The 15,927-nt window shown below is 37.4% G+C and overlaps 1 protein-coding gene across 2 annotated transcripts in view; it reads right to left on the bottom strand.

Annotated features, from left to right (window-relative positions):
- Nucleotides 1-15,927, bottom strand: part of rapgefl1 (Rap guanine nucleotide exchange factor (GEF)-like 1) — a 43,510-nt gene that overhangs the window by 15,022 nt on the left and 12,561 nt on the right. For both annotated transcript variants that reach the window (XM_016452393.1, XM_016452394.1), the window contains 8 exons: nucleotides 10,835-10,913; nucleotides 7,778-7,928; nucleotides 7,034-7,131; nucleotides 6,242-6,354; nucleotides 4,128-4,295; nucleotides 3,867-3,964; nucleotides 2,523-2,645; nucleotides 1,110-1,288 (listed from right to left, as the gene is read on the bottom strand). In XM_016452393.1, coding sequence (XP_016307879.1) covers nucleotides 1,110-1,288; nucleotides 2,523-2,645; nucleotides 3,867-3,964; nucleotides 4,128-4,295; nucleotides 6,242-6,354; nucleotides 7,034-7,131; nucleotides 7,778-7,928; nucleotides 10,835-10,913 — 1,009 coding nt within the window. The remainder of the gene's footprint in view (nucleotides 1-1,109; nucleotides 1,289-2,522; nucleotides 2,646-3,866; nucleotides 3,965-4,127; nucleotides 4,296-6,241; nucleotides 6,355-7,033; nucleotides 7,132-7,777; nucleotides 7,929-10,834; nucleotides 10,914-15,927) is intronic.

Below are 15,927 nucleotides of genomic sequence, written 5' to 3'. Positions count from 1 at the left end.
TTAAATAAAAAAAAAAAAAAAAAAAAAAAAAACCACATACTTTAAGACTTTTACTCAAGTAATATTCTAAATGATGACTGTAACTTCAACCAAAGTCCTTTTCTGGTAAGATATCTGTACTTTTACTTAAGTGTGGCTTTCAGGTACTTCATCCACCACTGGATGTAAGTGACTTTTATTCTTCTGTAGAACAGGACAGAAGATTTTTTAGCTGAACCTGTGGTCCTTAGTGATTCATAAAATGCAAGTCAATGGGTTCCGTCACTTTGAGAGTCAAAAAAGCAGGTACAGGAAGCACAAAATAGCTCCTGGCGATATATTGAGGTCTTGTGAAGCAAAATAATTGGTCTGTGCAGGAAACTGAACATTATTTGATTCATTTTGTGTGCCCTGTACCTGCTTTTTTTACTTTCAAAGTGACGGAACCCATTGACTTGCATTTTATGAATCTTGGATGACATGAATGTCAGTAAATTAACAGCAAATTTTGGGTGAAGTAAAGTATTCATTTAGAAATTAAGCAATAAAAGTATGCGATAAAGCCTAAATAAAATTAAATTAAAAACTTTGACTTAAAAAAAAAACTGAAATAACTAAAAAAACTAAAATTCAACAAAAGCACATAAAATTACTAAAACTTGAAAACTGATAATATAAAAAAACAAAACTAATTAAAAATATTAATAAGTACTACAACAGTAAAATAACATTGGAATGTGAATAAGATGTTAATAAAAAAAAAGCACAGAATTTTTTCCCCCTCAAGTCCACTTTTGATGTTATTCAAGGTTTCTTCCACCACAAACAGATTAATTTAATTTTACATGACTCTTTTTTGCCATCTTTCTGAGCCTCAGAATGAAACAGGTGCTTTCTGCGAGTGGACAATTAAAACTATATGCAAATGAACACTATTATGAGTGGCTACCCACCCCCTCCGAGAGCCAGAATACTGAACAGGTGTTGATGCATGTGGGTGGTCATATGTTATGTTATCACGTTCACAGTTGTGACGCAGTTCAGTGCCATGATGATTCCTGAATAATTCATTTTTGTCACGTTCATAAGCGGTTTCAGCTTGTACCCTACCCAAACACATATACACTCACAAGGCTGCAATCTTTATGAACTTGCGCAGTAGCTGTATCCTCTTCGGAAGCGACTGGCACTGCAGGATCTCTGTGGCGACCCAGTGCTGCACTTCACTGCATCGCTGCAAGATCAGCTCCAGGTTGAGGGGGCGCCAGCGAGCCTGCTCCCCGTGAAACACGTAACACACAAACTCCACCTGTTCAAACAAACCCCACCCCCCAAAAAAAAAATCACGAACAGGAACAAAGACTCACGGAAAACATTGCATAATGTGCCATGAAGTTTTGTTGTTTTTACATGAACTTTGCTATGCGGCTAGCCTTGAACTAAAAGCCAGTTTCCTAAGGCACACATTTTGATTGCAATGGAAAACTACCGAGGATGCATCTGCGTCTTGATCAGACTTGTTAGTAACCCACCCTACAAAGGATACACCAATTAAAAATATGCATACTGATAAATTAAGATATTGTTGAACATTTTAGGACAGTGTTATTTTAATTTTATTTACATACTATTATCAAATGTATTAATTTATTTATTTTTAATTATTTAATATTTTCCGTTTTATTTTAATTTTAGTCATATTGTTACGAGCTTTAGTAATTTTTTATTTTATTTTATCTATTTATTACTTTTAAATATTTTTCTATATACCTGAAGCTTTTATAGTTTTGGTTTTAATAATCTCAGTACCTAAACATATTTTATTTCAGTTAGCTATCAAGGCAATATTTCCAAGTTTAAGTGAACTTTTTCCATCTAAATTTTTTTTAATATTTACTTTCAACTCTAATTCAATTCCCAAACTCAAATTTATTAGTTTTATTCTTTATTTTGTTTGTGTATGTAATGAGTGCCATTGCATAATACTTTTTAGTTTTAGTACCTTTGAGATGAATAATTTTAGTTTTAATTTTAGGTAACAATAACAATACTTTTTCATGAATTTTGAAAGAAACTGTAGCATAGAAACAGACATTAAATAATCTACAATCTAAAAAAAACTCAGGATAACATTTATTTGTGCATTTAAAATCTTGGAAATTAAAAAATTTTTTATTAAATGTTACTAATTTAAAAACAACTCATTAATTGTGAGCATGACACTAGCAACTAAAAAGGTCATGGGTTTGATTCCCAAATTCACATAAAATGCACCTTAAATGCCCTGCAAATTGCTTTGAATAAAAGCATCTGCCATGTGCATAAATAAAAAAAGAACTAATAACCAAAGTTTAATGCAGAGCTACAAGGAATTCGTCTTTCATGAACAAATCTCCTGATATCTTCCAATTACAATGATGTGCAAGCATTAAACTTTTTGATATTATGTGCACAATGCAATGCAGCAGCTTTACGCTGGCCTGTGTCTGTCTGTGGTGAAGCCGAGCTGAATACTGATGATTTGAGGGCTGTAGTGTCCTGACCTCGTGCACACAGCTGAAGAGTTCCCAGTCGAACACCACCAGCTGATTAGCCACCTCCTCTGCACTCATGTCATGGAGTTTGCTGTCTCCTGGTGACCAGTGGATCTCCTCAGGGAGAGGTATCTGACCGACAAAGACATGAGGATGAGGACCGGAATCACCAAAAGACACTGAGCGGGACAAGTCAATATGGCTTTTTCAATAACTTTTACATTAGGTGCCCCCAAGTCTTGAATATTTGCTTACATCCTACCGCATTCTTCTCACACAGTGAAGCTGTAGAGTTTAAATAACTCCAGCTCTCTGTTTGACTAAACACTACTTTCGCTTTGTGGTTGAATAAAACAAGATTTTTGATGGCTTTCTAAACCACTGATTTAAAGTGCCCCTATTATTTCGAATATTACCTTTCATGCAGTGTCATGTAGCTGTATGTGAACATAAACTATCTGCAAAAAATTATTGTATAAAAAAAAAAAAAAAAAAAAAAAGTCGGCTCACAATCGCCTAAATGATTCGTCAGGAATTCGAATCTTATTCTGTTAAGGCTCTACGTCACAAAGTAACACATTTGCATAATTTTTGTCCACGTTACACGTCGCCAACTTGCCCGCCCACAAACAGTAAAATTTCCATGTGGTTAACATCATGTCGAGAAGACGCTGTATCCTATGCTGTGAGAGTACATTTGTTTTATCACATCTTACAATTACCACAAACTTGTTAACACTTGACACTTACCACTGAGAAAAGTCCTGCTCCAGTCGTTCATCATCAGAAATTGGTAAGGTACAATCGATACCTTCTTTTCTATGTATTGACAAGTCTCCAGGGCTGTCATTCCGTCATGGCAATGTACTTTTCGTTTCCGACACGCGCTGTACGCTGTAGACCAATCCAGAGCCAAGCTCTCTACGGCTCTGGACCAATCACAAAGGACTGCGCCATCTGACCAATCACAGCAGTGAGGGCTCACGGAAAGGAGGAGTTTAGAGAGACTGATTCTTTGAACTGCTTTGCACGAGTCGTTTACGAATCATTTAGAAATGAGGTAAAATTAAATCTATTTTTTTTAGAAAACTAACGTGTTTTTTGACCTTGCATGCATGTAAACCTGTTTTAGGAGACTCATAAAACAATATTAGCAACCTTAAAAATGGCATAATAGGGGCACTTTAAGTTCTCAGCACTATTGTAGATAGCTTGATCTTGAAGTTTGTGCTGTTTAACTAACAACAATCATAAGAATGATTTCCGTATGACTGTAACAAATACAGAACCCTTATGCTTGCTATTTATGAAGGTCTCCATGGGAACACCACTCCCCCCTCCCACGGTTCTCACCAAGCTCTCGAGCTCCGCGGGCTCGCAGGCGAACAGGTGGGTGTTGACGCCCAGAGTGGTGAAAACGGCCTCGTCGCTGGGACGGAACACAGCCTTCTCTGAACAAACACAGATTAGATTGTGATGTTAAAGCAGAGGAGCCAAGTCAATCCCAAAAATGTTGTGTTCCCAAACAGTCTGGATCATTATTAATTGTCATGCCGCTTCATAATTTACACATATGTGTGCAAGTGAGGTTTTGGTAAGTTTGCATTCTCTTACCCCCAGATGAGGTGACGGCCACCAGTATGAGGTTGGCAGGTTGGGTGGGCTGGTCCTCGCTATACTGGAGTTTCTCTTTCACCAGGGCCAAGATCTCTCCGACCCGGCATGAGAGACGGCTCCGGATGGTCACGTATGAGTGATCTGGTGTGTAAACCCTGCAGAAGACTAAACAAGGACCAAAGAGTCAAATCAACTATCCGATGCACATTGCCCCCATCTTAGTCTCATTGCACTGCACACAGTACATTATAGAATTGATTTAAAATCCTTTTATTAGTACGTAAATCGGTGAATGGTCTCGCCCTATCTTTCTGATCTCCTTACTGAATTTCACGAGTTCACCCTTACATCTAATCTGATTGAGCAATAGTAAGCATATTTTGGCGTGCTGTGTCCTGGGGGAGGGCTCCAAGCCCGGAATATAGCCTGAACCCAGAGAACTCCCCCTATCCCTAGTATGGGATGAGAACAGATTAAGAGCGAGGAGTTGGGGTGGAGGAGGGATGCCGGAAAACTGTCATAGGTTAGAGGTAAGTAGGCTGCATATCTATACATATTGTGCTAGTTAGGATGATTAGCTAAACAAGTTACACCTGTGCCAAATTGTTGATTATCTGATCGTGCTCCTCCCGAACCTTGCTAATAAAACATCATATCAGTCTGGAAGAACACTGAGATCTAGTCAAAATTCCAAGGTCTAGACTGTATCAAAGAAGTGATCGTGCATTTGCTGTAGCGGCGCCCAAACGTTGGAATAGCCTGCCTAATTATAATAGAGCATACTATATATGATTTCAAATCATAGCTTAAAATGTACTTGTTTTTTATGGCTTTCCACCATTGACTGACTGTTTTATGTTTCTTACTGTAGTGAGATGTATATATTATTTTACAAATTATATAAAGCAAAAATTGTTGTGTTGTTTTAATTGTCCAGTATAAATGACACTGACACTGGCAAATCTGATAGTCATTCACCAATAAGCTTTCAGGCAACAGTATCACATGCTTAATAATAATAATAATAATAATAATAAACACGTTTTATTATTATTTGAAAAAAATTGGTCAGTTAAGTGAATAAAATTTTGTTTGTGCACAGCTTGTTTTCTAAAATTAAAATAAAATAACATTGTGAAATATTATTACAATTTAAACTATATGTTTTCTATTTCAATATATTTTGTAATGTAATTTATGCCTGTGATGGCAAAGCTGAATTCAGAAGCAATTATTCCAGGCTTCAGTGTCACATGTCTCTTCAGAAATCATTCTAATATACTGATTTGATGCTCATTAATCATTTAGTGTTATGATCAATAATCACATTTTTGTGGAAACCATGATACTTTTTTCAAGATTCTTTGTTGAATAGAATTTTATTTTAGAATTTATAGAATTTCATTACTGTTGATCAATTTAAAGCATGCTTGCTGAGTAAAAGTACCTATTTATTTATAATAAATAAAAAAACTAAACAGTAGTGTATATATACAGTGGGTACGGAAAGTATTCAGACCCCCTTCAATTTTTCACTCTTTGTTATATTGCAGCCATTTGCTAAAATCATTTAAGTTAATTTTTTTTCCTATAACAAAGAGTGAAAAATTGAAGGGGGTCTGAATACTTTCCGTACCCACTGTATATATATATATATATTTAGATAAAAGAGGCAAAACTTTGAATAGTAGTAATTCTGTACAATATCAACTTCCTTTCCATTCACGACTCTGACAAAACTGGCACAAACTAGGTCACTGGAGGCTTCAGGGTCAGTGGCGTTTTGTACTGTCAGATTGCCTATTGATTAAGGTCTGGGAAATCACTTAGCTTGGCTTGAGCCACTGCCCTCACAAAGAGTCCCATTCCATCAGATGAGCTCATTGCATCTATAAAACTTGGCAGGCGCTACTTCTGTGACCCGTTTTGTCATCCTGGTCTGAATGAAGTAGAAGCAGACTGGCACTTTCACAAAAAAAGGATGAATAAGATGATTCACTAACAGTATTCTCATGGGCGTTATTGCACAGCTAGGCAAATGCAGTGGTAATAAACTGCGGTCAGTCTGTGCGATATTTATGCATCGTATTGAAACGAAGGTTTGAACGTACTTTCGTCGGAGCCACGGAAAGCCTCTCGGGGCTGCAGGCAGGCGTCGATACGTCTGAAGTGTCGGAAGAGTGGGCGGACTTGCTTCTTGCGACTCTCCTTGTCCTCCTCGGCTCTGTCGGATAGGAGGGAAAACAAGTCAGGTAGCTATTCATGTGTAAATAATTGAATGAGTTATTTGTCTCCAAAAGACTATTATTGACCTACAATTAGTTTAGTAGTGGCATCAGGGATGGAAAATATTCTATGCATGTGCAAGATATTTGAGGACCAGTCATGGCAAGCTCTTAAATCTGTTTATAACTGGACTGCAAGACATTTTAAACTGCAATCTGCCAAAACCATGAAAATGGCATTGATTATGTTTGCATGGCATCCTTATAATTTAAAGATGCAGAAAGACCAAACATGCCAGTGCCAATTAAAGGTTCTCCAGGAAAAATGTGCTTTTTTATAAACTGAGTTACAGAACTGTTTAAGGGTTTATGAAAAGACTGCTGCCTTGTTGAGAGGCTTTAAATGACACAATCGAAATCCAACACAACACATTAAAGTATTAATCTCTGCACATTAATTCTTCATCTGGTTCTAAAGCTCTTAATGGGCAACTGCATGCGCCTCATTTAATACTTTACAACTCACGCTGTACTTCACCAAACTAAGAGGCTCTGAGGCTTCATGCCTTATGTGATTTTCTGTTCCTCTATGATTTCTGCAGCCATTATAGCTCATAAAATATATTTATAGCTTATATTAATATTCCACTGTGAGGATGAAGGGGATTTGATGCTTACGGGCTGTGTAATATCTCAGTCCAGCGCTGAAGCTTCAGGACGTCTTCCACCAGTTCAGGAAAGCGGCTGAGCTCCTGAACGGCGCACAAATACAGCTCCTGAAACAACATGCATTTATTATTAAGACCTGCAGGAGGGAAATAAACGAGAAGAAGCAACTGATGATTATAAAAAAAAGAAACTTTTTCTAAATTTCAGCAAGCATATTAATATTAATAAAATGACAATGTGAAAACAGATAGTCTGACGTCTAAAAACAACTGCAAGAAAAAATAAGAAAAGAGCAGGTTTCAAAATAAACCTTGTGTAGTCATGCAACATTTTCCTTAGCGGGGCTTTAATATGTTCTGTTACCCTAAGAACTGTACAGAAGGTACACAATATAAAAATCTCCAATTAGGTTTATTTTTCTAAATACATTTCTAACAAAATTGAATAAGGTTTATTATGAAGGTTTATGCTTAAAACAATTGCCAATGGGTTAATAAATGTAATCTTAATTCAAGATATATTCTCTGAAGAAGACTCAAGTTGTTTCCCAAATCAATCCATTTTTTTAGGTATTTTACTGAAAAACAAGACAAAAATACTTGTTAAAAAAAAAGAACAATTTTCAGTGTCTATTTTAGAGTCTGTTTTAGTTTGTTTATTTTTTAGCTTTTTATTTTGTTGTTTGTATGCATTTGAACACTTGAAAAAAACATTTTATGACCTTTTTTTTTTTTTTACAAATGTGTGCAGTACCTTTGGGAAGGTGTTGGAGCGATCTCCCTCCTCCTGCAGTAAGTCTCTGTATGTGTCCAGATAGCGGAAGGCCATAGTCAGAACTGCAAGTTTCCGCTCAGCTCCGTCCCAGCCGGGCCAGCCCTCGCCCTGCTTACCCTCTGAGCTGAATCTGAGCCAGGAGTTAAGAAAAAACACACTCACGAGCCAACACACACACACCTGCGCTCACTAAATACAGTCAATACAACTGTACGAACACGTCAACACCTGTACAGACAGATGATAGATAGATAGATAGATAGATAGATAGATAGATAGATAGATAGAACACAACATACAGCTGGTGTTTTTCAGCACAGAAATTGCACTGAGTGGGTTTTATGAGTGTATGCAGATAAACACATACTCAGACAGCCGCTGTCCGATCACCTGACACAGATGCCGCACTGGAAAAACAAAATCTATGCTTCAGTGGCCAGACAGCCAGAATAATTACAACCTTTGAAAAGTATTGAGGTCGATGGAACACACCCATCACACCCACACACACACACACACACAAGTTACAACATAAACACAGCGAATGGATTTTTCTGTACTTGCATGCTTACATAAGTCACGTTGGTGAAGTCACACACAAGTATTTAAGCAATATACTTCTTCGGCACGTAAAATGACCTAAAAAACTGCAAAGACTCCCTGTCCCCAATCCTACCACTCAGGAAACCTGAAAGGCGGACTAAATTTAAACTGGAGTATCCCTGAGCCTCTCTGCCTATAATTAAAGAGTCCCCGACACCCGTCTAAAATTGACACAGCTATTCCCATACAAAAAAGGCCCAAGAGGAGCTTCTGCAAATGGCATGCGAGATCTAGTAAATCTATATCCAGAGCTTTCACCTCTGCTCGGGTGCCAAAAAAACAGCAGCAGTCTGAGCCGCTGGGCAGCTGCGAAAGTTGAACTCGCATGGGGCAGCCCTGGATCGCGGCCGCCGCAGCGGTTTGGAGTCCGGCCAGGCCGACTCCACCAGGACTGTCAATGTGTGAAGAGCTAAAAGCACTATCAGTCCTGAGTGAAAAGGAATCATCCTGCTTTGAAATCCTTTTATTAAACCCCTCAAATGAGCCTTAACGAGTGGGAAGTCTACGAGACGGGGCTTTTCTAAGCAGGAAGCAGACATGTTGCCACAACAAAAAGATCTGATTAGGCCTGGATTAGGTCAAGTCAAAGACCAGGAAAAAAGGTGTGGAAAGTGGAAAGATAAATGGCCCGGGAGGAGGGAGAGGAAAGAGAAAGAGAGGAGCGGATCATAAGGCGAGGTGGTGACGGCAGTCAGGAAAGATTAGCGAGGGTCACTGATTGCCGCAGACTCTCGGGGGGCCGCCGCGCAGCAGAAATGCTGCATTAGGAGTGCTGAGGCATGCAGACGGGCCTCCCCAGGAATACCTTTGTGCTTAAAGTCCGCAGACAAGCCCCTCAGACGCCATTATGGTCTGGGTAGAGAGGGCTATGGCACTCACAGAAGGAATGTAGGTCACTGAATGAGAGGGGACTTAGAAAGAGAGGGGTGTCCTCTACACACACACACACACACACTTATACACACTCTGACACAACGCCTAAAACTAACAAAACAAACATTCCCCACATTGCACTCTTCTTATCTGAATTTAGGCAACTGATGGGCCCTGAGGGATGGGGGGGGGGGTTGTTGGCCCGCAGAGTCTGATAGAGCTAGGTTAGCATTGCGGCTAATTGGTAAATCATTGTGACCCAAATCTTAAACGGCATGTGCGACTGTTAGCCCCCTGCGGTAGAAAGACACTGGGCTCTTCGGCTGTGCGTGTTGGCTGTTTTTTGGCAGATAATTTAGTTTGTTTTGGAAGTGTTTTGAAGACATTCAAGTGTTCGGCTTGATAATTCAGAACTAAATGCTTTTTCTGAAGTTTTGCGAAGTAAACAAACTGATTGGAGAACATGTAGGACACTAGCATAGCTGTCTGTGTGATAATTCAGTTTTAAACAAAATAACATAAACGAGACAGAAAGACAATTAGCAAGTTATACATGATTTAACCAGTTCTGAGTTGTGCCTAGATGGTAAACATTGGTCTGACAAACCATAAAGCGTGGTCACGCTATACTTTGATCATGTAAAATTTCTTCAGACGCTGTAATGGATATAGACAACAGGATATGATGTCACGCTATAGTAAACAGCCTCTAAGAGGACATTATGACAGAAAAAAATTAGATGAGCCGAGAAATTATATTTCAATGCTTTTGCGTTTTCTTGCAAAAGTATAACATTCCCAAAACCATATATTGCTTGCAAAGTGATTGCTTTTGCAAACAAATGCAAAGTTTCTCAGGGGAATCAAAACCTTTTTGAGAAAAAAAATACGAAAAACGAAACGAAAAAGCATTGAAATATAATTATTTTCTCCCACCTCATATTAAAAGTTTTGTGAGAGAACGCAAAGTTTCCAAGGGGAACACAAAACATTTTGCTAGACAACGCAAAAGTTTTGCAAGAAAATGCAAAGGTTTTGCGAGAAAATTCAAAATTTTGCGAGCGAACACCAAAGCATTTAAATTACATTTTTTCCTCCAATCAGCTTTTTTCCCATTATCATGTACTATAAGGCTTCTGTTTTCATACATAATTAAAAACAAAGAATAAATAATACATTTAAAAGGAACTAAATTATGTTAAATCTTAAAATATTTAATAAAAAATTAAATATTCAATTAAATATCAAAAATACTTTATACAATCTATTCCACTTGACCACACCAAATACGTGACCTTCTGGTCCTGAAGCAACATTCTTATCATAAATTGCAGCTTAACGTTATTCTTAATGTTAATGCTAACAGAAATTATATGTTGATAAGACCCTAAATCCCAGCCGTAGCCCTAAAACTGGTTAATAAGGCTATATGATGATCCCAGGTACATGTTCTACTCAGATAAATCACACTAAGACAGGGTTATAGTCGTCCAATTATGATTTTCAGAAGTTAAGAGGTGTACATTTAACACTTATGGTTCTGGCGAGGGGAAAGGATACTGCTGAAGCAAGACCTGCTGGAACTTGTCTGGGGCCAAGAAGATTGGGTGCGTCAGCATGAAGTCATCCAGGAGTATTTCTGCAAGGAGTCAGAGAGAAGAACACAACCTTATTAGTGACATCACAACTCAACAAGATGTTGATGTTCGTCTGACTGAACAAAGTGTTGTGTTGCGGAGATTGACACGAGGAGGACAGTTTAATGCAAGACAAGGAAAGACTGGAAAATCATGCAGACTTCGTCATAGCTGTTCTTGTTCGACAGGTTGTGAACGCTCGCTCTGTGAGTATGTGTGGAGAAACAAAGTTAAACCTGCCTTCACCTCTGCTAACACATCTCAAGGACAGTGGGTTTGTGGGTAGAATAAATCACGCCGCTTTCTGGCCCACTTTGGATGCAGTGATGTACTGTACACACACATCTGCCTGTACAAGACAGCAGCTGAAAGCAAAAACGAACAAACTAGCTCACATAAACGTCAACAAACAGTGAAAACGACATTATAAACAGAATAATAAATGAGCAACGCTTTGAAAAACTGTGTAAAATGAAATGTGTATAATATCTTTCGATCTGGGGCGCATCTTGATGGTGAGGATTTCAAGACTCTATTTTGGCTGATGAGAAGACATGATGCTGATTATGTATCTGGGTTAGATCAATTTGGAGCACATAAATCATTGATACTTAACTATTAAAAACGTGATCGCTGAGAGGAATGAGAAACAAGTCAGTAGCACGAAATAAATACGTCGGTTCAAAATGCTAAAGCTTTCACGTGTCATGCAAATAAAGCAAAGCAGGCATGAACGAGAGCAAAACAGGGTCCAATATTCAAAGCTAAACTAATACATTCGCATTTCAGAGCAGTAGCTTGAACACTGAATGAATTTGTACCGTTGGATCAGTCAGACAATGAATTTAATTGAGATGAACTGTCAGTTGAATTCCCGCAGTTGATCCATTCGTCTGAACAGCAAAGATTCCCACAATCATGCCCTGCTTTGCATACTGATTTGCAGGCAACAACTGATCACTGATTGGTGCAGACGTGTTTGCTTTAGTTCCTCATTGTGACTATCGAGAAATTACGCAACCGTCCTCCTGTCATTACGGGATACTGGGACGCAAGGCGTTCTAACGTGCATTTTAGAAATGTAACATGTTCAAACCTGCATACTTCACACCTCTGTGCATGTTTTTGTGAAGTCACACCTCTTTTGAGAGTTACAGGTGAGGAATAATGGAAGCATGCACACCTACCTATCTATTGTATTATATATAAAACACTATAAAATGCAATCTAATATTTATATAAATATTTTTAATAATACAAATAATTGTTTCACTTGATATAATATATATATATATACTGTATATATATATATATATATATATATATGAATTTAAAGTATTAAAGTAAAGTATTTAAAGTATATTAAAATAATAATTAAAATAATAATTACATATATAAAATAGGGAAAACATAAGGAATCAAATATTTATAAAAATAATTAATGAATGATATAATGCATTGTATTACTATTACGTTATATACATATATGAATTTAAAATAAGCATTTGTGTTATTACATATATTGAAATAAATGTGTAAACAGATATGTGACCCTGCACCACAATGTCCAAATTAAGTTCTTAGCAATGCATATTACTAATAAAAAATTCAGTTTTGATGTATTTACAGTAGGAAATTTACAAAATATCTTCATGGAACATGATCTTTACTTAATGTCCTAAAGATTTTTGGCATAAAAGAAAAATCTATAATTTTGACACATACAATGTATTTTTGGCTGTTGCTACAAATATACCCCAGCGACTTAAGACTGGTTTTGTGCTCCAGGGTCACATATTATTACTTTCATAAAGTATATATATACATATATATTTTTTTTTTTTTTAATGAAAATTGTTATAACATTAGTATTATATATTTATGTATGTATGAATTATATTATTATTATAATTATAGAACCTATTGCATCAAATTTTATTCACCATGTAAGGCCCACTTTAGAGGTCACAACGTCATACTTGTTGAATAAATATATGTATGTTGGAGTCAGACTTCCACATCTTTGCAGCTGCAAATCTTTTGCGGTTGCCACGGCAACGCTGACTTTAGAGGCTGCACAGTGAGTACGGAGAAATAAAAAAGATGAGAGGTCGAGAGCGAGACACACAGACAAAATAAAGACAGACTTACGCAGAGAGACAGAGGCAAAAAGACTCAAGTTAAAACCCACAAAAAAAGCAAATAGGATGCAAAGCCAGAAACGGCGACAAGGCAGTCAAGTTAGTGTGAAAAACAGGAACGGAATGACTGGAGGAGGAGTCAACGGGGTTAATTACCATCTCTGATAGCCGCAAACCCTTGAAGGCACATGTTAGGAACCAAAGGGAAGATACGTGCCGGACAAGTTCTACTAAAGTTGATGAGGAAATTATTATTTTTTCAACTTTACTTTTAGTCACTGTAGCGGGTGTGTGTGTGTTTATGAGTGCTGACTGGAGCCCCTCCGGTCAAATGTAAGCATTCTTTTCTAGGGCAATGACCATCTCTCTTCATTAGCATTTGTCATGGCTGTTGAGATTAAATTAGAGTGGGAGTGTATAATTCTCGATAAACTGTGCTGCAGCAGTAATTGAGCCATGTGCTATGTCAGTGCATGGGTCTGTTTGCCTCCCTCAGAGCAGAGAGCATCAAAACTGCTGTAAAGAGCCAAGTCAATTCTTGAATCACGTGAAGAATCACTGCAGGACGCACATTTAATTCATCCAGCTGTCCTTACTCAACACTTTTGGCTTTGTCATGTCACAGATATGAGCCAAATTTAGGATGAGTTTTATGCTAATAAAATTTTAGCACATCAAGGTAAATCAAAGCAATAAAACAGGAAAACGCAAATGTGCTTTTGTACCTTGCATGGGCAGGAACTATGAAAGCCTGTTCATTTATTTCTAGTAAATACTAATTTATATCTCACAACTGCAATTTTATTTCTCATAATTGTTATTTTATATCTCTCATTTGCAGCTTTGCATCTGCAACTACAACTTTATTTCTCACAAATGCAACTTTTTATCTTCCTACTTAAACTCATAATTGCAACTTTACATCTTTCAGTTGCGACTATATCTCTCAATTTTGACTTTATATCTTACAACTGCAACTTTATTACTTATAATTGCGACACACCTCTGTTCATCAATTTGCACTGGCTACCAGTAGCTGCTCGCATTAAATTCAAGGCATTAATGTTTGCCTACAAAACCACCACTGGCTCTGCACCCATTTACCTAAATTCATTACTTCAGAGTTATGTGCCCTCTAGAAGCTTGCGTTCTGCAAGTGAACGGCGTATTATTGTGCCATCTCAAAGAGGCACAAAATCACATCTTACAATTGTGACTACATCTTACAACTGCAACTTTATTTCTTATAATTGTGACTTTATATCTTACTATTGTGACGATATCTCTTAATTTTGACTTTTTATCTTAGAACTACAACTTTATTTTTTATAATTATGACTTTATCTTACAACCATGACTATATCTTAGAACTACAACTTTATTTCTTATACTTGTGACTATATCTTACAACTGCAACTATATTTCTTATAATTGTGACTATATCTTACAACTGCAACTTTATATCTCATAACTGCAGCTTTTTATCTCAAAATGTGAGTTTATTTCTTATGTTAAACTTTACGTTCTGTCTCTGTGACCTGTTTTAGGTGGAAATGGGCTTTCATAAGAAATCTACATCTATGTGGCTTAACCGTGTATAAGTTTGATACCTACCTGTAGTGCTGATGTTTAGCTTGTAAATATATATCAGCATGAAGATGAGGCACAGAAGACGCAAATATGACACCTTTCCGCCTCGCATGCTTTTTTCTTTATTTAATCCCTTCTTTCACTGACGGCCCCCACATTCTCCAGCATTCTTTCAAGCATTTCCCTCTTTTGACTCACTAGTTTACATTATGATCTTAAACATTATGCATTATGCATTATGAGCTTAAAGTGTAGCAAATCTCCTGCCCAGATTGGCACAAAGCGCATCTCTTTAAATGACAAGAGTGGGAATAGAGCAAAATCCAACACCCACCCTGATACCCACATGCACACACCACACACACATCCAGATACCCACACAAGCACAAGCACATGCACACACACGATCATTGTCAAATATAGAAACTGCACATGTATTCTCTACACCAGCACATGCTCTCGCACAGTGAGATCGAAATGCAAGAGGGAGTTCAGACAGACACCCATCACACGTACTGAACACCCATCGTTCAGACAAGTGAAAAGCACTCCCTTTCTTTTCATCTTAAGGTCAAGAGAAGCTCTTTCCAACTGAAAACACCATAATCCTGCTGCCTTCAGACGATGGGAGGAAATGGGGTGTGTGCAGCTGAAGGCCGTCTAGGAGACTTTCAGTTTCAGCTAAAATGACCTTGATGAGACTAAACTGGGATCAAACTCATTTCACAATCTTTGTTTTGACGTTTTAAAACTAGGGCAGAGCTCTTATTCTCCTCTGTCCATAGAGGCTCAAAATCACGACTGAGATCTCATAAGATCTCAGATACACGAATAAGATCAAATGGAGAGCAAATGGAGACTTTTGCTTAAATGAACAGTTCACCCAAAGATGAAAAATCTGTCATTTCAAACCTGTATGCTTTATACATTGTCCAAACCAGAGGTGAACCTACATTAAATGCAGGGGGCCCCAGGCAAAATGAATAAATGAGGCCCTTCTAAAAGAACATTTTTCCCCTAGAGACATAATTATACAACATACAAAAAGTAGTCAAACAGAACAGTAGTAATCTAACAGAACATAAATGTATATTTTTTTAAATCATTAAAGTGCTTATTTTTTATCTAAAAATGTCTTTATAATAGAAGATGCAATACAATACAATAAGTGTAAATAGCAATTAGATACTATTTACACTATTTGCCTGCCCTATTGCTTTGCCTCTGGTTCAAACAACATTTTGGATGGACCCCTTTGACTTTCATTGCATGGACAAAAAACGCT

The sequence above is a fragment of the Sinocyclocheilus anshuiensis genome, unplaced genomic scaffold (assembly GCF_001515605.1).
Source record: "Sinocyclocheilus anshuiensis isolate Anshui unplaced genomic scaffold, SAMN03320099.WGS_v1.1 scaffold11, whole genome shotgun sequence".
NCBI classification, from domain to species: Eukaryota; Metazoa; Chordata; class Actinopteri; order Cypriniformes; family Cyprinidae; genus Sinocyclocheilus; species Sinocyclocheilus anshuiensis.
This window is presented reverse-complemented; position numbering and strand designations above follow the sequence as displayed.